Genomic DNA, 27,966 nt, shown 5'->3' on the forward strand with positions numbered 1-27,966 from the left:
TGGCTTCAAGGTGGGAATCTGTACCCTTCTCGCCGTTCACTTCAACCCGGTGTACTTGTTCAGTGTCCTTGTCATGGGCAAGAGAAGGGCTAGACTAAGAGATTAGGGACGTATAAAAGAGTACTCCAGTAGAAATATAGTTTTTGAGCAGCACTCCTACTAACCATAGGCTTAATGAGCTCAATCCTGATCGCTATTGTATGTCGGTTGGTGTTGGCACAGGTTTGTTAGTTGTGAATAGTGGCGCTGTTTCGTTCGCACGCTGCCGTCGCGGCACAGCCACGCAATGCGATGGAAGCCCTACACCGTTCATTCGTCAAATTCAATCCAAACAACTGTTCAGGGCGGGGAGGGGCACATCTCCCGCAAAGCGGGGTGATGCCATTTAAACAGAACGTTGACCGACTTTGCAGTCGTTGTTCCATATGTATTCTTTCTGCTTTTCTTCTTCTTTGCAGTCCAGATACATTAGCAGTGGGGGGTGCTTCAAACTTGAAAAGTTTGAGTCCTAGAATAGGTTCCAAGACTGACCTCACTTGGCGCCTTGTAGATGTGTTGTTGTTTGTTGTTGTTGTTGTTGTTGTTGTATTTAACGCCATGGCGGCAAGGTTGGAACCCTTGTCGCAGACCTCCCGAAGGGTATGTGGCGTGGAGAGCCGTGGGCTAGGACTATGTACTTCATACATCGCCCTTCCTTTCGTCCTCCAAATCCTGCCTGATGGCTACTATGCCTTCTATCTGTCCCTGGTTCCCGCTGGTTCCCCAGTTTCATTGCTTCCCGTCTATTTCCCTTTAGGGGTTGAGTTGGCTGTCTAGATCCCGTGCCGAAGCCCGTTCCCTAGTAGCGTGGACAGATCTTCCGGAAGAAGTTTGTCACGTGCAGGAAGGCCTCAAAGCCTTTTGGGTCAGTCATTAGTCCCTTGAAGTATCGTTCAAGAGACCCCATAGGTCCTATGGGGTCGAGCGGACCAGTTGGGTAGAGGGTGGGCCACTGCTGCCTCCTCGCCAGGGTCGCTGGGCAGTAGACCAGATGATCTACTTCCTTTGCCTCCCCGCAGGAGCAGGTTAGCAAAGCTTCGGTGTGGTTAAAGCGTCGGTGATAGTGTTCAAAGTCCCCGTGGCCCGACCGGGCCGCTAAGAGGTGGTGAAGGGTGCTCCGTGGTAGGGCGAGTTCGGGAGGGCAGGAGAAGTGTAAGCTCAGTCCAAGCTGGGTGTAGCGTTCTGTCGCCTCTTTACCCCACCACTGTCTGTACTGGTTTCGCAATCGTTCTCTACCAAGCCTCTTGATCCCGGAGAGTGTAGCTAGTTGGCCTAGCGGGACTGGCAGCGCTGTGCCCTCCTTGGCTAGCCGGTCCGCCTCTTCGTTGCCCTTAATCCCCTCGTGCCCTGGCGCCCAGTGGGTGTGGATGTTGTATATCCTAGCAGCAGCTTGGATCTCGAGAACCGCTGCTTGCGAGGTGTCTGGGGCCTCGCCCCGTATTCCTTGGATGACACTGGTGTTGTCGATGCAGATGTGTATGGGTTGGCCTTGGGAGGTTAAGAGGGCCCGCCGGAGTCCTATCCTCGCCCCTTCAGCCTCAGCGTCGAACACCTCTGCTAGACCGAGTCGGCCGCAGCCCTGGGCCACGCGCCTGTTGCTGCGGTAGATGACAAACCCATATCCTGTGGCTCCGTTCGTCGCTTTGGAGCCATCGGAAAAGACAACCATGTGGCTGTCTGGTACGGTCTTTAGCCAGGCCTGGAAAGCTTTGGCTGCTTCTTTCTTAGTCTGCAGGACTATGAGGTCTTGTGAGCCTGGGAGGTGCTGCGGTTGGATGAGTGCTGGTCTCGGGCATTTTGGTGCAAGGTCTGCAGTCCGTTGGAGCTTCGTCTGCTGCCGCCCTCGTTGGGAGAGCCTCGGGACAAGAGGGTGTTGTAGATCGACCTTCTTTAGACGTGCTGCAAAGCGTAGGCGGACTCCTTCTAGAGCCACCTTGCTTGGTGGTAGTCCAGCATCCCTAAGGAGGCTGCGCGTTGGGGTTGTTTTCCAGGCCGGCAGGATAGCCCTTGCTGCCGTCGTGATGACCCTTTCGAGCTTGATTGCAAGACCCTTCTGGCCTGTAGTGACTTCATCTATCGGGAGAGAAACATTGCGGCCGCTATCGATGGCTCTGCCAGGGGCTGGCTTGGTCATGCCTCCATACCAGGTCTCAGCCCCGTAGAGGGCGATTGGCAGGACGCAGGAGATCACAGCCTTGCGTACAGCAGCGGCTGGGAGCCCGCCTTTTGTGTTTGTCAGGTGTCTAAGATGTTGGGCCGCCTTCGTCGCCGCAGCCAGCTTTGTTTCAACATGGTGTCGGAAAGAAAGCCTCTTGTCGAACCAGACCCCTAGCCAACGTATGGGCTTCGTTGATGCTACGATTCTAAGGTGTCTCGCCTTGATCTCTGGCAGATCTCTTTGCTGATTATGTTTCCTTGTGAAGTGGATAGCCTCGGACTTCTTTGGGTCAAAAGCGACCTTGTTCTCCGTTCCCCAGTCGAGGATACGTGTGATCTCTTGGCCGAGGCTCGCAGCATTACTCTCAAGGGAAGGGCCCATAGCCAGAAGGCCGATGTCGTCTGCGTACCCGAACCGAAGCTTCGGGTCTTCTGCTAAGATGTCTGCGATGTAAAGCAGGAAGAGAATAGGAGACAGCGGGGAGCCCTGGGGCAGCCCGCAAGCCAGGGGGAAGTCCTCTGTTGTTGCGTCCTCCAGCCTGACTCTGGCTGTTCGGTTTGAAGCAAAGTGGAATATCAGTTTGGCCAGGCTGTGAGGCCAGCCTTGTTGGCGTAGCCGGACAATCAGCCGGTTCCGAAGGACAGAGTCAAAAGCCCCTTGGACGTCCATCGTCACCAATGTAGCTGTGAGCCCTTTGTCAAGGGCCATTTCGATGTCGTGGGCGAGGCAGGTGGTTAGGTCAACCGCTGACCTGCCAAGTAGAGCCCCTATTTGTTGTGGGCTGGTCACCCCTTCTAGGATGGTAAGGTAGGACATTCTTCTGGCTATCAGCCTCTCGAGACCTTTCCCAAGACAAGATAGCAGGGCTATTGGCCGCCAAGATCCGGCTTTTGAGAAGTCTGCTTTCCCTACTTTCTGGATCATAGCGACCTCTGCTCTGCGGAAAGGCTGGGGGAAGTAACCCGTCTGTATGCAGGCCTGGAACAGTTGTCTGACAGGCTCGGATACAAGGTTCCAGCAAGCCTGAAGCAGCCGTGTTGTGATCCCGTCGATGCCAGGGGTCGTGGTCTTTGTCAGGGTAGCCTCCCTCAGCTCTTCTTTACTGATGGCATCATGCCAGGGTATCCGTCGTCGAGAGACCGTAGGGACGTCGAACGGGTCTCCGGGCAGGTCATCCTGTGCACTGAACCTCTGTAGGAGGGCTCTTCGGAGTGCCTGGGCCTTAGCCTGAGTGTCGTTGATCGTCTGGCCCTCCACTACCAGAGGGGGGGCTTTGAGCCCTAGGCTAGCCTTTCGCCAGCCCATAATCTTGTAGAGTTCTTGGTCCGAGGTAACTCCTTCGATCTTAGCAGCCCAGTAGGCCCGCTTAGCTTTCCTGACTGTACTCAAGAAGACCTTCTGCTCTTCGAGGGTAGCGAGACGTGGGGTCTGCTCTAGTTCTTGGGCTTGTCGGCAGCAGGCCTCGCGGTACGTTCGGTGGGCTTCTGCGCACTCTTGTGTCCACCAAGGGGCCCCCTTCCCATGCTTTCCTCGATTCTTTCCTACAGCCTGGACAGCCGTGGAGAGAAGGTCGACTAGTCGTTCCGCTTGGGTGTCCAACTCGGCAGGGGTAGGTGCGTTCTGGAGGGTAGGTAAGACTAAGACTCCTGCTCTGATCAGGTCTCTAAACCGGGGTAGGGCCGAGTCTGGGACTGATAGTGACCGTGGTTGATCTGTCTGTTGTTGTCGGTGCCTATGAAGCGGGATTGTTGAGACAATTGCTTGATGATCGGCCCCTGGGTGAAGGTGTGGGCTGACCACTGCGTGTGCGAGCGGAATGTTCGAGAAGGTAAGGTCAAGTACATGGCCTTGGGCATGGGTCGCAGTCCCTGTCTCGCCGATGAAAGACAGGCCGTGGCCATCTGCCCAGTCTGCTATGTCGTCCCCCCTATTCCTGTTCCTCGATCCGGGCTCCCAGGAGTAGTGATGAGCGTTCACGTCCCCTGCCACAAGGACTCTTTCTGGCGGCCTGTATCCTAGGAGGGTTGTGGTCGTGTGACTGTGGGGATCTCCTGGTTGCCTGTATACGTTAACCACAGTAATTTCGTTGTTAACTGTGATCCATAAGATGTCCCTTGTCTGTGCGGGCCTCTGCTGCTGGGCCTTCCACTTCCTCCCTTTCCGTATGTAGGTCATTACCCTAGGTCTGGTCTCCCTGTCCTTCCAGGAATCCACTGGGACGTAGGAATCGAACCCTGGGTGTGTGTTGATTTGCATTTTGTCAACATAGCCTATCCAGGGTTCCTGGACCAGTATAATGTCGATCAGCTCAGCCCAGCAGAGCTCCAGGAAAGCTGTATGTGCTGGCGACTGCTTCCCTACGTTGCACTGAGCTATGCGTAGCACCTGTGGAGAGGCCTGCTTCGGCCTACGTCTCCGAGTCGAGTTCCAGGTGGGTGTAGGCATTAGCAACGTTGTAATCCGGTTTCTGGGCTACCCTCTGACTCCTGCTCAAGAGAGGTAGGATAGCGCGGTTAGTCTGGTTAGTCTGGGGAGGACCCTCGGCATCCTCGGGCTCATCCTCACTCATGCTGCTACTATCGGTGTCCCTGTCCCCGAGGCACACAATTGAGCTCTCGGAAGGTGTCCTTTTGCGTGGCCGCTTGGAGCCGGGCGGTTGATCCTGGTCGGTGGGAGGGAGATCCCCAGGCTGTTGGGTGCTGTTCCGAGAGGCGCTTAGGCCGGCCTCATAGAGGGCGTCATAGGCCTTCTGTCCAACCTTGCGGATCCGAGCCCGCTCCTTCCGGTCTGGGAGGGCAGGGATGCCGTTCATCGTCATAGGCCTAGCTGGGCAATTCTTGTGGCTAGCCTGGAACGGGCCGCAACAGTTCGCACACTTCGGTTTAGCTGTACAGGGCCCAGTCTCGTGCGAGTCTGAAGGTCTGCTGCAGTTGTTGCAGAGCGGCTGTCGGTTGCAGTAGCTGTTTGAGTGGTAGCCCTGGCAGCCGGGGTCGTGTCTGATGAGCGTCTTCCTCTTCTGAATGAGTTGGGACCTGCTGCTTTGGTTGAACAGTCTGAAGGGCTGTACCTCTGTTAGGAATGAGATGACCCAAGAGACTTCGTTCGTAATGGGGTTCGGCCCAAGGCGGGATTGCCGGGCCCGGGTGGGCTTCAGTCTTGTCTGGGCAAAGACCTCGTCTTCGATCAAGGTGGCTGGGTCCAGGGCGTCCCCATCAACGCTCCACAGTTTGGCTGGGCAGCGCGGGACGACGTAGGTAAACCACTTTATCGGGGTCTCTATCTTGTAAGCCCCTAAGCAGCCCGCTAGTTTTTGCTTGTCCGCGAGGAGGCCTTGCTGGATCTGCTTGTTTGACGGCCTCAGTGAGTATCCGGTCGCAATGTGGTAGATATGAGGGATATCTGCCAGTTGGAGGTCGAAGGTTCGGCAAACTGTCTGGCGGAGGGCAAAGGGAGCGTTCTTTCGGGCAGCCGACAGGCCCTCCTCCGGGATGCGGGCGAAGACCCGGAGGTCCTCTTTCGGTTGAGGTTGGGGCTGGGGTGGGGCCTGGGATCTTGTCTGGGGTCTGGCCTGCGGGCGGGTCGGAGCCCGGTGGGGGTCTGGAGCTGTACCTGGTGCCGAGGCCGTGACGGCGGCCCAGCTCCGGCTCAGTGGCGGAGCATGTTCCTTGTTGATGAGCTTCTTTAGGGCTTGGATCACATAGGCCGTAGCCTCTTTCGCGATCTGCTTCCTGGGGCCCTCAAAGCTGGAGACGACATTATCAACAGACTGCGCGATGGTTAAGAAGACGTCCTTGCGGGCCTCATAGTGCCTGGCCTCCTCGTCCAGGGCGGACAAGACAGAGCCAGTGGCGGTCCTACCAGTGGCTGGAGTTGAGATCGGAGTCCCCTTTGCCGTTGGGGGGGCTGGATTGAAGGTGTTAGGCTGGCTTCCCGCGAGACTGGGCCGGAGTGGCTGAGTCTCGGTATTGCGGCGGCGTTTAGCCCTTGGTGGAGAGGTTGGCTCTGGAGGTGGCCCAGAGCCCCGATCGGGGCCGGCCGGTGAGGCCGGCAGCGGTCCGATGCCCGCCGGAGGCTGTGAGGCCATCGCGGAAGGGCTCCGGAGCAGAGAAGTGAAGAGTTTTCGGCTGTTAAGGATTCTAGTGGTTCATCACCTGATTCACTAACAGCGGATGCCAAGAAAAATTAGGCGAGAGAGAAGTTGCCTTGTAGATGTGTTGACCAACTTATTTATCGACCTACCTTGGCTATGGGAATGACGACAACGACCTCCTGGACGGTTATTATCCTGTTTCTAAAAACAGGATGGCAAGGCATAATTTCAAGCCTCCTGATGTTGTGCAGTTAGCGAGTGGAAAGGCAGACATTTCCAGCTCGATTGGCGGCCTCAATGGCCGAGGCAGCTGGTGTTTCAAGTTCCTGCTGCGGTCAAAAAAATATCTCATCAAGGCTGGGATGCCTGCAGTTAGTAACCGGGGACAGAGTTCATCCGGTTCGCTGACGAACGACGTGCAGCCAAGAGGAGAAGTTAGAGGCCACGGCCGCCTCAGTCTCTTTGGCCAATGTAATTGTCAGGAGCATCGACATGATGCGATAACCACCGATACGATAACAAGGCAGACTCATCTCTCTCGAACTGCTGTTGTAGAGAATAGTGTAGGTGCAAAGGGCTCCAGTAATCTTGCTGTCAACTTTGAGCCAGAACCACCGTCCCAAAAGTTGTAAGCCAAGAGCTTTCCATGTCAGTAATCACTAAACCAAAAAACTCATGGCCATGGCGCTATTAAATCCAGCTTATATAGTGGGTACCAGTTTACAGTTTGCAACTCATGTAATCAATTACTCTTTATCTATTCTGTGATTAGGGGATGTTTAAGAAAAAGGGCAATGTTCCATAACATTGAACAGAGAAATCAAAAGGGCACAAAGGCGTACTGAACCATCACAAAGTAATAACAAGCAAACACAAGGGCATCACTAACTGGATTGCCAACATCATAAATGCCACTCGATCCCTCAGTATTTACCCATTCTATCAAAGAAAAATATCAATTGTTCTCAGTTCGTCAAGTCTTGCAACTCCTGTATCCATAGAACCTCCACCTTGTTTCTGGTGGCGCTGGGCGTAAGCTCTCCGCTCCGGACCAGCGGTATTATTTGATCCGGAGAGCAGTTGGAAGAGCATATGGGGGAGAGCGGACAGAAGAGGGGATGAAAATAGTGAGAGTGTTCAGACATCAATGTTGTGGCGAAAACTGGGCGACAGAAACTACCCTTTGCCCACCCTCCTGTACATATACCCCCGGCTCAGCTGGCAGGGTTTTTGTATTATTTGCATCGACTGTGGAGATTCAGGAGGCGCGGAAGACGCACCGGTTGGCCAAAAAAACGTTTCTCTTATTCTTGGGACCTTTCGTGTTGGTTGGGCCACTTTGGACAGACCGCAACCGACCCGGAAGACTCTGAAACAGTATGTTGGTGACTTGCTATGCAGCCTAGTAGGCCTCCTAAGCAAATGGAGCAAAAATTATTTAATTTAAAAAAAAAATTTCATTTTCCAGAAATAGGCAAACACCATTGCATGCTTCCTTTTTGTTAATCAGAAGTAGGAAGGTTCCTGTGGATTGACCCAAGAGCTATTCTTCACGTGATATATGTTCATCTATTTAAGCTGGCTAGTTTCTCACGAAGGTTGATTCTGTGTTCTCTGTCTCTCACTCAGCGACTTTTCTGCATTCTTTTCTTCCATTCTTTTATCCAGGCATCCCCATTGTCATAGCACATATCATGCCTCCCAAAATAGACCCAACAGACGTTCCACCCATCTTCGCCCTTCGACAGGCCCTCAACTACAGTGATGCGGAATCGTCAGAATGCCGGGCTTTTGACAAAGAGCTAGAGACTCATCGGAAAGAATTTACCGCTGCCAGTGGTCTGGTTGGCAATGATCTTCATCAATGGAAGACGCATCAGGCCGATCTAGGGGAGATGAGCCGCGCCTTTCTTGAACGGAGTGGAAACGGACAACGTTTCTGGCCAAGTGACAAGAGATCACCTCACTACAATGGACTGAGATACTCTTCTAACCACGCAAAGTAAGACCACAACCATTGCTGACTCCGCGTTTCTTCGATCTAACGTCAGTCTAGGATCAAACGGATATTGAAGCAACTATTCTGGAGAATGAACCTCCAAGATCTCGACGGCACTGGATACACGAAGGAAGAGCCTGGTGAGAGAAATTCCAACAACCAAAGTGGCATGACCCCTGGTGACGCTATTGATTTAGACCTCATTGTAGAGGGGTCATCAACTTTGCCTCTCTCTGAGCTACGAGGCTCTGCAAGGTATGATGTCACACTGGCTATGTTGCTCGATTTTGTTAAACCAACATAACTGCCAGGTCTGCAACAATTCCAAGCCTGCCAATCCAACCCAGCCCTTCCGATGCCAACATCGTCGACTCCCCAATTCTTGGTTCACAGCAACACCCTAGCTTTATGCAAGAGCTTGATAAAGACCCGTATCAGTTACCTGAAAGCCCAAAATCAGGCATTCCAATTCCACGAGTGAGCATCAACCGCTCTTAGATACGAACGTATCAAGCACTAACTTCCCTACAGAAACGACCGATATCCGCAACCACGAGAGCAGCCGCAGTGGGCAAAGCACGTCGATCCGTCTCCTATTCCGAGGATGAACCGCGAGCCAAACGCGCCAGAAAAAGGTACTTCACCTCTACGAGAACACTCTCTGCGTCAAGAGAGCACGATGAGAGCCATGCAGAAGTGCTTGGTCACAAAATGTCGCCCCGGCGCAGGAAACCTCGCCACAATCCAGATATGGCAACTCCTGAACAACTGGCGGCGGTATTTGAATCGCCCGAGCACTTTTCAAGTCCTGCTGTTTCCGGTGACATTGAAGCAGCCGGCCCCGCTGCAGAACCCTTGTCCAATGAACCCCTTCGATCATCGGTTGAAGACCCTTTCGAGGATGAGTTCATGAATACCTACATTAGCCGTATAACCAAGGAGCTGAACGGCGAATTAGGATTGCATACAACCGGAATAGTCCCACAGTCGACGGGTACTAACACCGCGCCACTCGCACAAATGGTACCGGAAAATTCAGCCCTTACACCCTCCTTCTCGGCTAAAACCTCCTCCATACTACCATCGCCCGCTCCTGCATCACCCACCGTTTCCAAAGACTGGGAGAGGAAAGACAGTACGTTACACGTAGACAAGATGCCTGCCATGGCTCCACCCGCTACAAAGCCACGAGTTGAGTTTGTGTATCGTGTAATCACCCGGCAGCCAGCATACCGAGGTGACCCTTGGGTCCCCGCAGGGAGCTTCCGGAACAAGACGATTTCCGAGCTGGAAACCGAGATTCCGATCCGGGTCGGTGCTGCCGATCTGATAGGGCTGCGGTTCGTGTTGCTACATGTGGGCTCCGAGACGCGAGCGGAACAGATCATTCCCCGCGGGCACGAGCAAAGATTCACGGCTGCGAAGCGGTACTTTGATCGCGTAATCCGCAGCTGCATTGCGAGAACAGGGAATGGGAATCAGGCATTGATTGAGTTTGAGATTGAGGCGCTGACCGACGAGAAACCCGTCATCGTTGACGCTTTCGAAGAGGCCTTCGACTGGTGATGTTTGAATAGTTCTGTTTTCTGTCAATTGAGATGTCTTGTGTCACTTGTTCCCGCGAAGATCCGAGCCAGTAAATTGAGCTTCACTCAATGAACTGAAACTCCTTTATATAAGAAATCACATTTATGTTCAGGCACGTTTCAAAGTCTTACATGGTTTCCTCTGTTTATTCTATTATACAATCCTCGATATTATACAGTCTCATGGATTGCAAGAGGACCATTGCCTTTGGGCGTCTTCCGAGATACCCCCCCAAAGAAAAAGCCTCTAAGCCGTGAATCACTTGGTTAGGGCCCCGAATCGGTTACCACTTGGTTCAGAATGCCTGGCTACGAAGGCATTTATGTCTACAATTACACTTCTTGCTAAGACACTAGCAAGCTCATCCTTCCTCCAAATGAAATCACCATCTCGCGGTACCTTAGTCACTCCTTGCTGGGCTTCGAGGGAGGTCCTGTACGTGCTCCACACCTTTTTGCTAAGATACCTACTTGCTTCAGCATGCCCTCGTCCGCTGGCTTTTCACTCTGTGCTGCTGCCGTGCCACTGGGACCCAGAGGCAAAGCAAGCGCCAAGGCAAATGTGGGAGATGTGAGCGAGGTTCAACGGGGCACCTCAACTTCCTGCCTTACAAATCCCCTTCGCGTCAACATTGGTCCCAACTGATCTTCAATGCTTTCCTGGCTTCGGTGTTTTGGCTCTGGTCTTGGTCGGCGACTCTGATGCGCTCCGAGTGGTATTCGATGGAAGGGTCTGTCTCATCGTATTGCCGCCGATGCTCCGGCGTTGAGACGCCTCAGTTGACTTGAGGTATCCTGGAACTTTGGATGCTCTTGCGACATTTTTCGATGAGAACGCCGGCTTATCCTGTTCATCGCGAACCTTGGCCATTTCTCCATGTTTTTCCTTTTCTTCGTCAAGATCTTCACCAGATTCCAGGGCATCGTCGATGGGTGGAAGCATGCTTGGGTGCGGCTGGCTGGCGGGCATATCCGCTGATGCACCGAGCGCCCCAATGATCAACTGCCCGAGCCTTATGGCAAGCCCCTGATCAGGAGCTTCATCGATCGCCTTATTCTCTTCTCCAACCGGTGCGGAATGTACCTCAGGGGTCTCCGAGTCTTCGGTCTTTGTCGTGCTAGTCATTGTCGTGCTGGTCTTGATACTTCCAAAACTTTTGGTGACTTCCTCGTGCCATCCCAGAGACTCTGAACCCTCTTCGTCGGACAGGTCTCCAAAGATGTACTTGTCCTCGGCAGGAGATCCGGCGGATTCAGTGTTATTCTAAATCAGTGAATCAACATCCGTGGCTCCGAACGCCTCCCCCAAGCCAGGGTCAACCTTGGAGATCGGATTATCTCGCGGCTCTTCAAGCCTGTCGAAGCAAGTGTAGTCATCGCTGTCAAGGTCGCCGAAGATCTCGAAGTACCACCTGAAGAGGTCCGGGGTGTGCCTTGAATCTCCGCGTTTCCATGAAGCAGGAATCCAGCCGAGAAAGGCCTGCAGCCTAAAGATGCTGAATCTGACAAAAGGATGTGGTGGATGGGGGTAGTACGTGTAGAATCTTGTCGGTTCTTTCATTAGATGATCCACCACGGCAGCTGTGTAGCCCACAAGCGCGACTCGAGGCTTTTGACTGTCCTTGCGAACCGAGACGATGACGTTCTCGGGCGCGACGACGCAGTGCGTGACGCCGTCATGATACTGGCGACAGCAGCCCCCCAGCAACTGCGCCATCGTATCCAGACGGAACTCCAGCGTCAGCTCGATGGGATCGCTTGTGCTGGAAACCTTCACTGGGCCCGGACGGGGGAACGCTGCACCATCGTGGCTGCGGAAGAGAAGTCGCTCCAAGCAAACACCGTCGATGTATTCGACGAGGACGACGCCGACATGCCGAGTCCGACCATTGAACTTGGGTTTCGTGCTCTTGACTGCCGCTGTCCAGGTACCGTGGTACTGGGGGGTAAGGTGAGGATCCCCAGTGATGCCCTTCTCAAAGAGATGTTTGTAGGCGCCGGTCTCGTCGCTCAGCCCCATGTCAGCCCGGGTCGTCACCTTGTAGACGATGTTGACGCCTTGGCCGACTCGGGGGTAAAACAAGGGATCATGCACCTTGGCGACGACCAAATCCCCGAAGTTAATTGGCTCATATCTCTTTTTGTCCATGGCAACAAATGGTGTCTTGAGCACTCTGCACTTGAGTTTCTGGGGCCCGCGCGAGTAGCCCTTACCGACGCCGCCGGCAAGGACCTCTATGACTTCGAGTTGGACCCAAGTATCCTCATCGCCCTGCTTCATTGCGTCAAAGTCGTGAGGCGGATATTTGAAGGCTTGGTCCATCTGGGAAGACGCCAAGTCCTCTCCAGGTGAGCCCATCTCATCGGTTGTCATATTGTGTGGATCAGGATAATGGCTCTTGCCGTATGGCCTTGGCGGCACATGTGGAACGAGCCAGAGTGTTGCGCCAGGCGAGTACAGGCTCTCGTGGTCGGAGGGATTGCTTGCGTCTTCGGTCATGTTGAAGACTGTTGATGCGAAGATATTGTTGCTGTCGGAATGTCGGAGGTCCGACTGTCAGAACAAATGTGGTCAGGCCTGCAAAGTCAAGCTGATCAACTGCGTCAGTACGATTTCAGTTCCCCTAAAAGTCGAAAGCCAAGATACTACAAACCTTCTCTTGACTGAAGCAGAAGTTGTTGGACTGCAGAGCAGAAGCAACGTTGGGGGCAACTTGAGGCTGAGTTTTGGCTGAGACGCGTGGTTTGCCAGAGCGATGAAAGGAAAGGATGGCGAGCGAAATCAGAAAATTTGTAAAGTGTAAGAAAATCCCTGCGTCTTTGCCTGCAACGGAAAAATACTGTGGTATTTATGCTTCGTAACTGGTGGCGGAATGAAATTAGAGAGGTGAATCAACGGGGCGAAAGGAATCGAGCCTCTTATCACGCAACTTTGAACTTGTGCAGGAAAGAACCTTGAATGGAAGGTGAGCGAGCACCTGCCTGCCTTGGTAGTCCCAAACTTCAGTCTCCAGATACCTAGATACTTGCAAGTCACTTCACTAGGTACCTACCTCTGTAGGTAGACTACCTCGGCATACCCTACTTACCTAAATTACCTAGGTAGTTACGCAGAAGTAGTACTCCACCCAAAGAACACTGAGCCAGAAAGGTAGCCTGGTTTGTTTATGTTAATTAGAGGCTCTGGTCGGAGCATATAGGCAGCAACCCAACGGAATCTTCAAGGCTCATGTGATTATATTCTGACTATAATGTACATCTGACATTCCCTTCCGACACACCGGTTACCATGCGGTCCTCTCAGCTTCACAAAACACTCCAAGGATGTTGGGAATGATTTCGCTCTGGTCTTCGATGACAAGAACGGTGACTTCTTTTCCAGGACCCATTCTTAGTTGTTCCTTTGGCGTAGGCTGTCTCTCCAACTGATGGTAGTGGAAGATGGTTGCGGTGATGAAGTCTGTAAGAATGACCCAAGGCGTTTGGCACATCAGGATGTATGCCGTGAGTTGGGCATTGACCTCTTTGACATCCATTTGGAAGCCACTGAGTAAACCAAGTCCCAGTGTCGTTCCCATGCTGTTGGGCTGTGGCTCCGTTGCTTGTCGGCATAAGTCGGTGTCTGAGATGCCGCTGAACAACTGTTCAGCACTGGTTGCGAGAGGCGATGACGGGTTGTCCATGACAAGCTCTTCCATCAGACTCTGCTTCTTCTTTTTCAAGAGTTGCAATGCCTCCTCTTCCGCCTTCATATCTTGTTCCGATTTCTTGATGCCCATCTTCAGCCATTCAACGGGGCATACACCCGTGTCCTTGTATTCCACGATCACGGTCGCTCTGTTCATTGTTCCATCGGGAAGAATGGCCTCGATGGTAGCCTGCCAGTCTGGATAGAGCGTCAACGAATCAGGCTCTCCAGGAAGTTTGTCGGCTTCCAGGCTGACATGGTGGTACGACTGAGCGCAGGATTGTATGCTGAAGGTACCCGGTTCATGTCCATGTGCTAGGGTCAAAGCAATTGGGCAATGGATAAATGATTCAATAGCGCGGCCGACATCTGCCTCATTGTGGAGAAATGTGAGACTGGGATAGTGAAGTAAAGGTCGACCTTGTAGACCGTCAAATGACTTGTTGCGGATGAAGTCGTCGCATTGACTGGTCCAGCGCGTTGGCTCAGCGGCGATGAAGTAGATGGGCGACAAAACAGAGTGAGCAGATTTGATAGCATCGTGGATTTTCTTCGATTGGTCTTTAGGTTTCTTCGTCTTTGCGTAGGGAATGTTCGGCAAGGGGTCGCGGCGCAGATTACCCAAAGGGATGTAGGGTATGTTCGGCTGAGGGTTGCAGCGCAAAATCGCCAAAGACATTGGCGGGATAGGTGCGGCCGTCTGCATTGGCTGCTCAGCTTGAGCCGGAGAGACTGGTGAGTCTACATCCATAGGATCGTCGTCCATCGAATCGAGGCTCCGCTGAACTGGGCTTGACTGGGTTGCTTGTTGGCGAGGTAAATCTTTCGTCGAAAGAATGGTTCAGTGAGGTGGGTTGAGAAGAAGGAGAAAAGGCCTTTCATTCAGGCTCCTGAATACAGCGACCAGGCTATCATGGGGAAGCCAGACTTCATTCACACTTCACCCAGACTTCAAAGCCTGACTTGCTCTGGAAACCACACAAGTTTTTCTGGGGCTAATAAAAAATATGCCGCCCACAAACGCCTTGCGCCATATCGCCCGGAAATCATCTATGGCGAGCTGGAAGCCGTCGTCGATCATAGCTAGCAGAGTGTCTTGAACATGGACGTTGGATAAGACCATCTGGTTAGCAATGGACCGCAGACAATGGCTCAGTTTCGAATCGACCTTAGAGTCTTGCGTGAAGAAGAAGTAGCTGCATGTGAGGTTGGTACTCACTCTCCAGGTAGTTCTCCACGTGGGCTGTCATGACGGGTTTTCCTGAGACGGTGTTACCACTGAGCCAGTAGATGTTTGAAGAACTCACATCCCTCCAGTCTTGGAAACTCGATATGACGCGGGCCGAGCTCACATCGTTGTATGCGATTCACGGCGACTTAACCGAATGCTCCCCACGTCCCATTGGTTGGAGCACTTACGAATCCGACGCGAAATGTCACTTTTATATGGCCACCTTCCATGAGATGGCTGAAGAGCTACCGGATATCAACGCCTCTGCGTGAAAGGTTGCAGGGCTCCACATGAGGAGTAAGGCACCAAACTGGTAAATTCGGTTTCCCAGTGACGACATTCAACGGGAATGCCCCGCAGAACAATTCTTGGACGGATACTCTGGGAGGCGTTCTTCGCTCCAGCCTTCAACCACATGGTTCGCCTGGGAGAAGAAGGGGAGACCCAAGGTCGGAGTGAGGAGATGGAGAAGCTCGGAGCCGCGCTCGTGGAGCAAAGTCATCGCGAGGCTGTTGCGTCCAATGTAGGTGGACGGCAAACGCGTCAAGGTGTGCTTGATCCATGGCGACCTCTGGTACGGGAATGCTTGTACCGACCTGGAGATGGACAATCCATCATGTTTGACGCCTGCAGTCTCTACGGAACACAACGAGTGTGAGTCAATCGCCTATTTTATATCCGTTTAAACATCTGGCTCAACCAACTAATTGATCAGATGAGCTTGGCACATGGCGCTCGCCACATCATAGGATCGGCAAGCCCTATGTGCGAGCTTATCATAAGAAGTACCCCAAGCCTGAGCCGGTGGAGGACTGGGACGACAAGAAACGCCCTTTGCTCCATGTAAGCTCCCCTTCCTCTGGCCTGGCGACCAAAACTGCTCGTTTCGTTGACCCGGGGCGAAAGGCATGTTCAACTTACACGACTCCGTTCGATATGCCGGGACTCTTCGATGGTGGGAGATGTGAGTATAAAATAGGGCCTGGTGCATATCGTCCATCCAACTTAGTCTAAACTTTAGTTCAGAGTAACGGGAGAGATGAAGCGCCTCATCAACAAACTACCAGAGGGATTCGAGGGATGGCGGAACCAGCACCAAGTCCAGGCTTTTTTTCTTTTTTTTTGAAGTAGGTTGATCCATGAACTGTCAGCTTTCCGGTACTATAGCCTTGTGTTTGTAGACGGGCCGGTCATCTCTTCCGTGCGGATGGCTCATTTGCATCGCAAGCTCTGATACCAGATCTTGGCAACTTATACATCAGATGGCTTCATCTTCTCTCGTATGTTCCAGGGTAGTTCGGATAGCCGACCTTGATTCTCAGTCAGACGGAGGAGGACTTGGGCTCTTGATGATCATGGACCTGCTCGGGATCCGGCCCAGGCTTTGCTAATACCAACAGTCCGTGTCCGTGTCAATCTTTAACAGCAGGAGAGGATACCTCCGCGTCTGTCTTGTGAGAGCCCCGAGGCTCCTTAGAGGACCAAACATCCCGTGCGTAGCAATCGCAAAATACGGACGGAAGACACTGGTCACTCGAAAACGTAAAAGTCATTTTGATACCTAAGCTTTTTGGCCCCCGACGCAACGGGGCATCCTATGCCAGATGTACACTACAGTTACAAGCTCCACGAGACCCTAGAGTCAAATTCAGACCTCATTCTCGCTTTCTCGCTTTCTTCTTTCTCTCTATGCAGACATCGTACGTCGTCACGGTATTCCTCTGCGACCTCTCTTATGTATCTGCACTCCTCACCCAAAACCTATTCTCTATTCCTTTCCCCCGTTTACTGCGTCTTCTTGATCGCAGTCGCGGCGTTTGTGGGCGCGCTATACATCCACACGGCCGAGAAGAGGACGAAGCCGGTGACGGTAGCGAAGATACCCGTCAGCCAGGGCCAGGCGCCCGAGATGACGTACGAGCGAGGCCACTCGTCATGGGCCATGTGGCGGACCGAGACGGTGTTCTTTTCCTCTAGGTTGGTGAGTAAAGGGCGCTTGTAGTTGATCTTGAAGTTGAAGATGCCGTGCTGGTCGGGCAGGGTGAAAGAGGTCGTGTAAGTGGAGGCATCGGCGGTGCTGGACTTGAGCTCGAGCGGGAGACGGTGGAAAGGAGACAGCATGCTGAACTCAAGCTGAAGGACATCGTCGTTGGGAACAGTGAAGGGGGTCCACTTGTCCCAGGAGTACTCGGAGAGGGAGATAGAGTAGGTCTGTCAAGGGCGGTTAGTTTAAGCCGTCACAAAGCAACAGCACAAGCCAACTTACGACATCGTTCTTGATACGGTAGATCTCGGGGTTCGTTTCGTTGGCAGCCTCGTTGAGGTGGTGCTCGATGTTGTTGACCCTCAGGACGCCGGTCTCGTGGAAAGTCCAGCCCGCAACCCTCTTGGCGAACTCGCGGTTCCACGCCGTGACCTCCTTGCCCGTGGCCGCCGGCTTGATCTTTGCATCGAGCCACTTGTCGCTCAGCAACTCGGCGGACCCGACAAGGGTGAAGCGGGCGCTGTTGCGGGCCTGGAAGACGGACACAAGACCGAGCTGCTCGCCGGCAGCAAACAGGTCGTTGGCATCGACGACCTCGGCTTGCTCCTTGGGGTTGTAGCTGTAGGCCGTCTTGGGGGCGCGCAGAATCGGGGTAAGCAGCTGGCCGGCACCGAGAACGTGGCCGAGACCATTGGGGAAGGCGATGACCTGGCCATCCTCGTGGAAGAAGCTCTTGACGCCGGCGCGGGGCGACTTGGGGGCCGGGATAGCGAGGACGTCGTGCGACTCGGCGGCGCTAACGGTGTCATAGTTAAAGTGGTCGACGACGAGACCGGTACGGTCGGCGGGGAGGGCGATGTCGAGTTCGGCCAAGAGGCTGACGATGGATGTTGGGACGGTGGCGGTGGAAGAGAGGGACATCAGGATGTTACCCTTGGCGTTGATGAACTGGAGGAGGATGTTGGGGGTCAGGTTGGGACCGAGGCCTGCCATGAGCTTGTAAGTATCACATTTAAGACAGCTGCTGATGCTGTACGAGGAGTCGCATACCCTTGCTCTTGGACGGGAAGAGCAACACGTGGTCGTACACCCGCTCACCGAGCTTGAAAAGCTGCAGAGAGTCGCTCTTGGGCGTCTGGTATGTGATGCTGAATCCCCGGCCTATTTGATCAATTGGTCAGCTAATCGCATTCCTCGCAGGCAACCAACCCTCCAGAATAGCTTCGGTTCGGTCCTCAAGAGCTGCCACGTACTTTCCAGATCTCCCAGGAACTTGGAGTAGCCCTCCTTCTCGGCAACATCGTCCAGGATCGCCAGGAGCCGGCCGCCGGTGACGCTCACGGCATGCACGGTGGCAGCCAGGAAGAGCAGGCAAAGAGAAAGAAGGGACCGCATGATTGCCGAAATTCACAGGCTGTGAAAGGAAGAAGCAGCCCGGGCAAAGAATCTCGAATTTCGTAGGAGGGATTGGCGATGTGGTGGTGGTGGTGGTGGGTGGGAAAAAAAGAGAAAGTCGGCCGCACAGCTAGGGTGCGTTGCGTTTGGGCGTAGCTGGCTGCGCTGCTGGGAGAGAGCTCAATTGCGCTTTTGGGATCCGGTGCATGTGTCTTGAAGCTTGGGGATACGTAGCCGTTGCCAAGCTAGTGTCGGAGAATCCCCGGCAGGAGGATGGTGGAGGTTCCTGAGCTCCCTGGGCGGGCGACGCGGCAGGGATCCGGAGTGGTGAAGGCTGTCACATCCATCAGTGATTAATCCGACGAGGTTTATCCGATTCCTCCGCGAATCCATTCTGAGCTTCGACATCGTGGAAACAGCCCGCCAGCTACCGCATCAATCATTTGACAACATCCGATACGGTCAATCAAGTACGTACGCTTGATGCCCGCCCCCTCCCTACGCACTCCAAGTTGCTAATTGATTGCTTGTCTCTCTCTCTCCCGCAGCACGTCCGAAACAATGTCTTCCGCCGCGTCTCCCCGATTCTGGGCCGGGCCCATTCGATACTGCCGCTGGGCGTCCCGCGAGAAGCCCGCCTACTTTTGGTCCGTCGTCCTCGGCGCCCTCGGCCCTGTCCAGCTGGCCCTCGTCCCTCCTATCAGAAACTACCTCGGCGACTACAACGCGCCGCCCATCCCCGTCACATACCCTGGTGAGTCGATCGAGCTCCTCCTCCTTCCGGTGATGCGCTAGGGAAAGATGGGCAAAGGGAGGCAGGCTAACGTCAACTGCACAGTTCCTTCGGCACCCAGGAAGCAGCTGTCGGGCTACGACGATGAATGAGCACTTCACACTTCAACCCGGAGGTCGAAAAATTAGCAAGGGTGCTTTGTAAATACGACGGCGTTTGGGCTTCTAAGACAGCAAGCAGGAGGAGGGGCATTGGGCTGTGGCCGGCCTGCCGGATCGGAACTTGTAGCTCACGAATTGCTTCCACAAGGAAGATCGATACCAGAGCTCATTCTGTACACTACCAATTACGCCAGGCTCCGTTAGTCCACACTTGTAACATGCGCAACAAGCCTCCGGTATCGTGTGGTCAAGGTGTGTTAAGATGGAGACGCCAATTCTATGCTAGCCTGGAAGATATCCGCTATGCTCCCCTTTATAAACTCGCCCGAAAGCCTCGAAAACGCTTGCTACCCTGGGTAGAACTTTTGGTGCCGTCCAGACTCTATCTGTCCCGCTGAACAAGATTCCACTCGTACTAAGGCAATGAAGTTAGCCATGGATGTCTCAGGCGTCTTGAGCCAAGGAACACTTACCACTCGCCCATCATCATCGCCGGTGTAGACGCACTGCGGCATAGGCGTGATGCAAGTCACACCCGCGTCGTAGTTGGCGCCCACCTCCGAGCGCGGATCAACATGGTCCAGCCGTCGAAGCAGCTCCAACACCCACTTGCCGTTCTTGACGCACTTCTTCCACACATTCACACGGCCTCTCTTGTGGCCGGTGAAGACGAGATAGTTCTCAAGCCACTCGTTGCCGGCACCTTCATAGAAAGCACACGAATGTACATAGTCGTCGGGTTCTGCGCAAACATTCTGATCAATGATGACGGTGCCATTGATGGTGTAGAGAATCACGTTCGGACCGGATCCCAGCATGATCTCGCCAGATACGTCGTTAATTCGGGCGCATTCGACGGGCCGCGAGAACGGCAGCTTGCGAATGAATTCGAGACGATTGAGATCCCAAACGAAGGCTTGGCCATCGGTCGAGACCGATACAAACGTGCTGAAGGACTTGGACACTGCGATGCTCGTCACAGGAGCGCGGTGACCGAAAAGCGATGAGCGGGGGAGCAGGTCCACTACTTTTCCAGGAGCCGTCTGCACAGCGTACACTGATATGACGCAGTCTTCTCCCGCTGTGATCAGTGTCTTGGAATCCGCAAAGGTAGCGCAAGACAGCTGCCCTATGTGGAGGTTCTCAAACAGTCCCGCAGGCTTTTGGTTTTTAGCCAAGTCCCAACCAGAAATCGAATCGGGCTTCCTTACCTTCCGGTTATCGCTAAAGAAGAAGCGGATGCTATTGTCGGCGTAACCCCATTCGAGGAACTTGTCATAGGGCGCAACGTTCAGACGGAAGGGCGACGCGCAGATGAGACGGTCAATCTTGGGCGAGTAAATCAGAGAAGCCACTCTTTCGCGCGATTCTGTTTGACTGATTAGTTTGAGGTGAGCCGTTGAACGAGAGAACCTACCGAGTAATGGGTGAGACAGCCTGGTAAGAGCATAGACGGAAGTGTCAAGTCGCCGGATCGGACAAGAGACCTGCTCACGAGCAGGATGGGGTCGAGTAAACACTTGGTGAGGTGTTTGGCCAAAGTTGTGGATGACCCCAGCCGTGATTCGTCTCTCCTGCGGATCACTGATGTTGTCCAGGTCCGTGGCGCCCCTGTACGAGAGATGATGGAAAACGTTTAGGTTGTCAACAGCGGCGTCGCCCCTCTGCTTGAAACCGAACACCAGATCAATCCAGCTGTGGAGATGCTGGCTAACGTACGGGCTTTCGAGTGCCTCACGATGTTTGGTGATGAAAATCTTGGGGTCTCCCTTGGCCCAGGGAGGCAGCACGACGTTGTTAACCCTCGCCCCCGTGCTCTCCCGGTTGCCAAAGTTGTATTGGTTGATGTTGGTCAAGAACTCCGGAAGACAGAAGAACTCGGGGATCAGCTCCCTGATATCTGCCTTGTTGTCGCAGGATGCAGACTTCCACGCATGGGGTATGGACTGAAAGAGACGGTCCGCGTGGTCGAAAGACCCACCCTGGAGGAGGATATATGATTGAACGAAAGGCGGGAGGCGAATGAGATAGGAAGACACGATCATGGCCGAAGAGTAATGAGTACCGTAATGGAAAGGAGTCTCTCCAATCTCGGCCAGGGCGTTGTACGACTCCCTGAAGCCCGAGACACGGCCGGCTGTCTGGGCACCCATGGGCTTTGAGAGGTCTCGGAAGGTTGCAGGGTCGTTGAGATTCAGCTCCTCGCTCGTGTAGTCCGCGAGAACCCACGGGAAGACAGGATACTGCGTCAAATCGTTGAACGTCCGGCCGGCCATCGTGTTGACAAGCATGAGGTAGTGAAAGTTGGACATCTCCCCCTTCTGCCACTTCTTCATGGCGGGGTTCCAGGGCGTTGAGTTGAAAATGCTACCGAACTTGGAGCCGAAGCCTTGGGGCATCTCCTCGGAAACCTTGAGGGCTTCGAGGCGCCAAGCATCCTCGGGGTTGGGCAATGAGCTGGCAGCGTTGGTGTGCGGTGCTTTGTTCATCAATTTGCCAAAGACCTCATCTCTCAGGGCTGGGTTGATAGACGTCAGTAAGTAGCTGCGTCCATCTGTGAAGAAGACTTCGATGGCGACATCCCGGAACAAGAAACGTCTTTTGGAGATACTGATGACGTCGTGCCACCTCCAGCTTCGCGACTCTTGCTCGCTGCGACTGGAGCTCTGGCGTTGCTCTGTGGTCTTGGCATCTGTGATGATCTCTGAGAAGGGGTCTCGTTCCTCGGGGGGAGCTTGCCACGCGTTGACAATCTCGCCAGAAGCGCACTGAAAGACGTTGTCCATGATGTACAGTGCGTCCTTTCCGATGATCAGGATACCCTCACAGCCCTCCAACCCAACGATGCGTGAGATGTTGTACACCGCCTGGACTTGATCTCCCTGTTCGAGACGTCTCATGACTTTGCGATTCTTGTCCTCGAACCCATCGTCTCCCTCGTTGGCGTCGTTGGGATCGTCAACCATTTCGAAGTCTTCTTCGGCACCGACACCGGACTCGTTCGCTTCTTCTTCCTCCTCCTGATCCGCCTCGGCCGGTGTCTCGGAACCTCCTGCGTCACCATCGAGACTGGGGATAGACTGCATACGGGACGATGCTGGTGTAGCTGACTTGATCGGTGAAGGCGCAATCTGAGCGGCGGACATGGTGGTGTTCACCTTGAGGGCAGACGGGGTCGTGGGCTCCCCTGCTCTCCTCTTTGGCTGGTAGTCGGCGTGCTTCTTGGAATAGTCGGGTAGAAGCCTCAGACGCATCCGGTTTCGCCCCTCGGTTCGGTCGAGCTTCCATTTGAGCTGCGTATGCTCGCTGAAAACGGCACCAGGACGTCGCAAGTCGTTGTCCATCTTGACAAACGCCGCGGCCAGGAAGGCCATGTCATCTTGCTGGTCCTGCATCAAGCGCTGATGCTTGAAGTGCTCGCTAGTGAAGATGCTCTTCATCCAAGCACCATTGGCCATGTCATGGCGGATGAGAATGTTGTCAATGGTGAGTGCTTCCGTTTGCCATGCTTTGAGCCGGTCTCTGCGCTTCGCTAATCGGAACTTAGCCGAATCGATTGTTCGCTGATTTTCGACAACGACAAACTCTTCCCAGATCTTTGAAATACCGCCGAAGAAGAAGGCGTCAAGGGACGCCCGATGCTTGTCCACCCATTCAAGAAAAGCCTCATCGTCAACCTCGGTGAGCTTCACAACAAATTCCTTGGTCAATTGTTGCTGGTCTGCCGCCACACATTGTCGGAACAGAACCTTAGACTCATGTGGTTTTTGTACAAGCATAATGCGCATAATGGTGGCTGTGGCAGTCCTGATGGCTACTCGAGGGTCGACCAGCTTTGTATACAGCTGGTACCAGAAAAGCTTCATAAACTCCTCCTCGTTCGAGAGGCAGCCGAGAATTGGCGACTGCCAGTACAGAATCTTGCTCATAAAGTCCTTTGCGCTGGAGTCGGGTGTATCGGAATCGTCCAGTTCGGAGAACCTCAGCAAAAGAAGCTTGAGGAAACATTGGCGCATCGTCGTCACTGCTTGGCTGCACAGGCGAACACTTTTCAGGGTGGAAACTTCGGGCCGTTGGAGGTACTCTAGCACCGTACCGGAAAACTCCAGCATTGGCTCTGTTCCGTCGATAAACCATCCTTCGAAGATCGTGTCCGTGACATGTGCAGCCAGTCTGCCCATGTTTGTAAGGACCTTGGGCTCGCACAGTACCTTCTGGTTGGTTTGGACGTGGTTACCAAGTTGTTGAAGCGTTTTTCTCAGGATGAAGGATTCAAAATAAGCCTGGTGCTCTTGGAATCCTGGCGGCACCCTGAGAAACAGACTGAAGCCTGGGAACTCCTTTCGTGTAAAGACCTGGTCAAGGAAGACACTGATGACGAGCTCCACCAAGCCATCAAGGGTTGCGCTGCTCGATTGCTGCGACGCGACCTTTTTCTTCGGTGACATGACCGGGGCAAAGCGTGCGGGGCTGGGGGACTGGGGAGATGTTTGGTTCGTGAGCAGCACGAATCCAGACGCCTTCCGGAGAGGAGTTCCGCGGGGGTTGCCTGCCATTGTCGCAATCGCGTCCGTGCTTGTTGTGCGGACAATGGGGCCAGGCTGAGAACCGGCAAGAGGACGAATTATCACGTCGCCGCCTTCAAACGTGAGGGCCGAGTCTCGTGAGTTGAGCTCGGTATCTGGGGTGACTGCATCGGTGCTAACGATGATGGGGTAACACGCCCACAACAGGTACCTCACGTACTCAGACGTCAAGGTAAAGTCCTTGAAGTTGGTAGAGCGTGAGTGCAAGTCTGACAAAAATCGAATGACCGTGAGAAGCATCGGCGCGTGATCTGTTATCGCTTCACCATCGCGCTGGGTGTTCTCTGCAACTGCAGTGGATTCATTAGCATTCTCGTTTCGACACGAGAGAGAAACGGAACCTACCCCTCGAGTCAATACCCCTGGTTTCCATCGACTTTGCTCGGGGCCGTGTTTCTAGTCCATCAAACCCGCTTGCTTGAAGGTTGTGTGGCTTTTGGGGCGAGTTCGGGTCCTCTTGATGCCTCATAACGTCCTTGAGCCCATGTTGCAACATCGACGTCAAGACTTGAAGACATTCCGGATAGAGGACCCGGGCCTTGCCGAAGGTTTCGAGCAGATTGGAGAAATCGAAGTTGCGTTCGAGGTCGACGTTGGCGACATCAAATCCAAACAGGATGCTAAAGCAAATCGGCCACAACGAAGGGACATACCACCAGCGTTTAAGTCGATGGGCCATAATGGTGAAGCCACCAGTCTTCACGGAGAACTTGGCCGTATACGCGGAGCCGTGGGTGATGAGCAGTCTAGCCAGGATTTTGCTGCCGTATACCACGGTCTCGGGGTCGTCACTGGCCAGGAGGTACAGCAACCACTGGTCCATACTCAATAAAAATAGTTGGTTTTCGCCAAACGGTGGTCTCACCTTGTTCGTCACTGTCCTAGCAAACTTGCGGATGTTGGCCAGGTTGCCTTTCTCGCAAAGGAGGTCCGAGTATATCCCCAGTATCTTGGCACCAAGCTGCTTCTTAGTGAGAAACCGGGTAGGAGGCGCACTCGAGGTGCTGTTGGAATCGAAGGTGGCTCGTCTTGCGAATCCGGAGGAGGCAGGGGTTCGCGCAATCGCAGAGATTGGTCGGGGGGACCTGACCAGGGAGGTTGTCGGTGAATGGTATGCATACGTGATGAACAAAGCGAGAGACCTGTGCACTTCGGCTGTGTAGTTACATTTTACAAGTTGCTCTAAAGCAGTCATGAAGTGTGTCAGCACCTCCTCAGTAATTGACTCTGCTTTCATGGCATCAAGCAACCGTTTCACAATTCCTGCAAAAGTTAGTGACAATGGGATGTAGGCCGACAAGGGACTTACTCATGCGCATTAACCGCCTGCTGTTGAACTGGTGATACTTGCTCTTGGCAGAGAAGGTCACAAACTGCTTATAGTAGAGTTCCTGAGTGATGGAAGCTGACCGTCTCCAAGTATCAAAGTCAATGAGTAGAATCCGGTAAGCCAGGGGATTCACAATGAAGGACTCGAGGGGCTCTGTGTGATTGTACCCCACAAAGTCAAGGACAAGACTGAGGAGTTGAAAGCTCAGTCTGTCCCTCTCTTCACTTGTAATTGGCAGCCGCAAGTTGCCGTTGTCAGCGCCGAGGTTGACTGTGTAACCCAGTTTGGCTCTCAAGAGCATGCCAAGAATGGCATAGCCGTTGTCGCGCTCCATTGCCTCGCTATTCCTCCAGCTCTTCTTGATGCAGAGGAACGTCATCTCGACAGCACGGACAGTTTCCTCGACCGAGGTTGCTCTCTCGACAATCTTGAGAGCTAGGGGAGTGAAGCCGGCAAGGCGCCAGAAATTGTCGTCAAAGTAGGAGGGCGTCACCACCACGGGGTTTCCGGTCAGGATGGCCACCCCTTGAGAACGCGCCAATGCATCCAGGAGGCATGGCAGCGCAGCATTGATGACAATGGCAGAGCCGCTTCTGTGGGTCATTTGAATGAGGTTTGTTGCTGCAGGCCGGGGTAAAGCACGGTAGAGCTGAGTGTCCTGGTAAACACCATCCTCTCGAAAGACGCCGGCTGGAAGTATGCTAAGGAGAATCTTGCTTTCGGGTAGCAGACTGCCAGCCTTGTCTCTGATGGCCCTAATGATGTCGGAGCTCTCATCCCTACCGGGGTGGAAAACCTCGTTTCTCAAGCCCAGGCTCGCAGAAGCTTCGTACGTCTGAAAGCCGCCGAGGCTATCCTGAAAGTTGCCCTGATACTTCGGAGAGAGGCCGTAGTGTACAGCAAGAAAATCGTCGCTCAGGACGTCTTCGAAGAGATGCGCGGAGGCCAGAGACCATTTTGAGAATACCAATCCGGCACCAAGCTGGCTCGATAGATCCCTCGGTGTCCCCAAGAATGCTTGAACTGGGTGTGGCTTGGCATTGGTGGAGGCAAAGGATGCGAAGCTTTCTGTGCTGCCATTCGCAAATGGTGGCGATGAAGGGTAGGCACATTTAATTTGCTCCACAAACTCTCCATTGACGTACAGTGAGGCTTTGCTAGCAATCATTGTTTTGGGTCGTCTGTGGACGAGAGCAATGTGGTACCATTGCTTGTCTTTGAACGACATGCCTTTGAACCTGACGCTAGGCCGGCTGGATGTGACTGAGGTCTGCAGGATGAAGTTGCGGGTATCCCGCTCGAGATACATGAGGAGAAAGCAAGTCTGAGTAGCATCGAAGACGCCGAAGAGTGTGGTGTGAGAGTTAGGATCGAACCGGTCCACGCGAACCCAAGCGGTAAAGGTGTATCCTGGCGATGAGTTGGGTGGGAACGGCCGGCCAAGTGTTGGCAGCTCGATGGAGGAATGGCCGTGAAGCGAAAGATCGAATTGGAAGAAAGGGGGGCCGCTGTATGTTGAAGTCATCTCGAGACTGAACTCGGAAGCTTCTGGCGAGGCGCTTGCGAGCAAGAACTGGGTGTCTGCGGGCTGGTTGAAGCCCAAGTACATGAGCTTCTTGCAAACGATGAGCAGTTTATCCTTCTCGGCCTGGTCAAGCTTCGGGGCGGGATCGAACAGAACGCGAAGCAAGCGCGAGAGCACCCCCGTAGCATGTAGAGCCGCGAGATTGAACGTGGAGATTGAAACGATGCTCGACATGAGCTCCAGGACTACCATCGAGCAGGGGTTGGCTGGCATGTCCTGCGCTCTCGGTATAGACTCCCAGAAACCCACAACAGCTCGCAGGATTTCGGGGTTCCGGAAGACGGCCTTTTTTTGGATGGCATCGCGCACTTCTTGGCCTATGTCTCTTGCTTTGGGGGTCGCCGACGCTTCTGCCTGCTTCTCGTCGCTCTCAGGGGTCTCTTCCAGGTTGTTCGTCTTGGCGCCTCTGTCGTATGTTTCTTGGCTTGTGGCGATGGATTGACAAAGGGCGTCTACTTTGCTGTCACCAAGCGAGAATGACAAGAGCTTCCCAAAGAACTGGCAATTGGTCCAGAGGTCTGAGTCGCTTCCGCCAAGCCCAACGCTGGCGATGGTCTGTTCGAGGGCCTCCCAACCGCCGCCTTCCACGCGATGACGAAAGTAACGCTTGTTTCCCGGATGGTCTATGAATGCCGCGGCGAAGACGTCCAGCACAGCTTCGAGCAGGCCAAACAATCCCTCCTTTTCCTCTTTCGTGCGGCGCTGGGGGTTGTAGAAGCCGGAGTAGGATCGCAACACATCGAGGAGACGGTGGAAGCCGTGGAGGTGTCTAAAGTCATCTTGGGGCGAGCTCGGAGGTTCAGGCGCAGCGACATGCTGTCGAATTTGGCGTAGGCTCTTGACAAGTACAGGAAATTCGGGGTAGCCGTCGTTGGTTCGTCTTTGGGTGCCGGCGGCGAGGGTGTCGAGGATACCGCGCAGGATTTCGAGAGCTTTCGAGTTGGCGGCGCTGGATGATCGGGACGACGCCGAGGTGGAGGAGCGATAACGCCTCGATACCTGGAGGGTCGACATGGTTTTGTTTTCTGGCTATTTCGACAGTTCCTTCATTCCACAACCTTCAATCCCAGCACCCATCGAGGGTCCAGGCAGCGGTCAAGACTGGTCGGCATCGAAAGTGGGATGCAGCGTGGGGTGGAACGGCAGCTCGCAAGCTTGGGCAGGAATGGGGTGTCAAAGGAATAGGGGAGAAGGGGTGATGTATATTGTCGGTGCAACAAGAAGCTGTGGTCCTGACGATGCTGTTACTTTCGAACGAAGCCAAACCGCTGTACAATGTCCAATAAGGGTACCTCAACACGAGATATTGGTACAAAGATGGTCCTGGGAGCTGTTGCGGGCGTCAGTCAGCCTTGAGCAGTGAAGGTGTGGCTTGAACGGCTCTCAGTGGCCGCCTCGTCG

General features: G+C 53.9%; 8 protein-coding genes across 8 annotated transcripts; 3 read left to right on the top strand and 5 right to left on the bottom strand.

Moving 5' to 3' along the window:
• Window positions 1–7,914: 7,914 nt before the first annotated feature.
• Window positions 7,915–9,938, top strand: CDEST_07980 (uncharacterized protein). The gene is made up of 4 exons (XM_062924139.1): window positions 7,915–8,289; window positions 8,344–8,541; window positions 8,598–8,763; window positions 8,818–9,938. The coding sequence occupies exons 1-4, from the start codon at window positions 7,982–7,984 to the stop codon at window positions 9,850–9,852; spliced, it is 1,707 nt and encodes a 568-aa protein (XP_062780190.1). The 5' UTR covers window positions 7,915–7,981; the 3' UTR covers window positions 9,853–9,938.
• Window positions 9,939–10,521: 583 nt separating this feature from the next.
• Window positions 10,522–10,998, bottom strand: CDEST_07981 (uncharacterized protein; the record flags this gene model as incomplete). The annotated part of the gene is made up of 1 exon (XM_062924140.1): window positions 10,522–10,998. One exon carries the CDS (start codon window positions 10,996–10,998, stop codon window positions 10,522–10,524), a length of 477 nt encoding a protein of 158 aa, XP_062780191.1.
• Window positions 10,999–11,136: 138 nt separating this feature from the next.
• On the bottom strand, window positions 11,137–12,372 carry CDEST_07982 (uncharacterized protein; the record flags this gene model as incomplete). Its single annotated transcript, XM_062924141.1, has 1 exon — window positions 11,137–12,372. One exon carries the CDS (start codon window positions 12,370–12,372, stop codon window positions 11,137–11,139), a length of 1,236 nt encoding a protein of 411 aa, XP_062780192.1.
• Window positions 12,373–13,156: 784 nt separating this feature from the next.
• On the bottom strand, window positions 13,157–14,326 carry CDEST_07983 (uncharacterized protein; the record flags this gene model as incomplete). The annotated part of the gene is made up of 1 exon (XM_062924142.1): window positions 13,157–14,326. The coding sequence occupies one exon, from the start codon at window positions 14,324–14,326 to the stop codon at window positions 13,157–13,159; it is 1,170 nt and encodes a 389-aa protein (XP_062780193.1).
• An 880-nt stretch (window positions 14,327–15,206) lies between these two features.
• On the top strand, window positions 15,207–16,025 carry CDEST_07984 (uncharacterized protein; the record flags this gene model as incomplete). Its single annotated transcript, XM_062924143.1, has 3 exons — window positions 15,207–15,445; window positions 15,541–15,755; window positions 15,973–16,025. The coding sequence occupies 3 exons, from the start codon at window positions 15,207–15,209 to the stop codon at window positions 16,023–16,025; spliced, it is 507 nt and encodes a 168-aa protein (XP_062780194.1).
• A 295-nt stretch (window positions 16,026–16,320) lies between these two features.
• Window positions 16,321–18,474, bottom strand: CDEST_07985 (Putative dolichyl-diphosphooligosaccharide--protein glycosyltransferase 48kDa subunit). Its single transcript, XM_062924144.1, has 4 exons — window positions 18,029–18,474; window positions 17,826–17,936; window positions 17,058–17,761; window positions 16,321–17,002 (listed from the first exon to the last, which is right to left on the bottom strand). The coding sequence occupies exons 1-4, from the start codon at window positions 18,168–18,170 to the stop codon at window positions 16,577–16,579; spliced, it is 1,383 nt and encodes a 460-aa protein (XP_062780195.1). The 5' UTR covers window positions 18,171–18,474; the 3' UTR covers window positions 16,321–16,576.
• Window positions 18,475–18,589: 115 nt separating this feature from the next.
• Window positions 18,590–19,130, top strand: CDEST_07986 (Putative NADH-ubiquinone oxidoreductase 9.5kDa subunit). Its single transcript, XM_062924145.1, has 3 exons — window positions 18,590–18,640; window positions 18,719–18,924; window positions 19,009–19,130. The coding sequence occupies exons 2-3, from the start codon at window positions 18,732–18,734 to the stop codon at window positions 19,053–19,055; spliced, it is 240 nt and encodes a 79-aa protein (XP_062780196.1). The 5' UTR covers window positions 18,590–18,640; window positions 18,719–18,731; the 3' UTR covers window positions 19,056–19,130.
• Window position 19,131: 1 nt separating this feature from the next.
• On the bottom strand, window positions 19,132–27,945 carry CDEST_07987 (Putative BEACH domain, PH-like domain superfamily, PH-BEACH domain, BEACH domain superfamily protein). The gene is made up of 7 exons (XM_062924146.1): window positions 24,960–27,945; window positions 24,516–24,913; window positions 23,996–24,464; window positions 20,482–23,940; window positions 20,276–20,433; window positions 19,538–20,224; window positions 19,132–19,479 (listed from the first exon to the last, which is right to left on the bottom strand). The coding sequence occupies exons 1-7, from the start codon at window positions 27,577–27,579 to the stop codon at window positions 19,447–19,449; spliced, it is 7,824 nt and encodes a 2,607-aa protein (XP_062780197.1). The 5' UTR covers window positions 27,580–27,945; the 3' UTR covers window positions 19,132–19,446.
• Window positions 27,946–27,966: the final 21 nt, after the last annotated feature.

Source organism: Colletotrichum destructivum, chromosome 5 (genome assembly GCF_034447905.1).
Source record: "Colletotrichum destructivum chromosome 5, complete sequence".
NCBI lineage: Eukaryota > Fungi > Ascomycota > Sordariomycetes > Glomerellales > Glomerellaceae > Colletotrichum > Colletotrichum destructivum.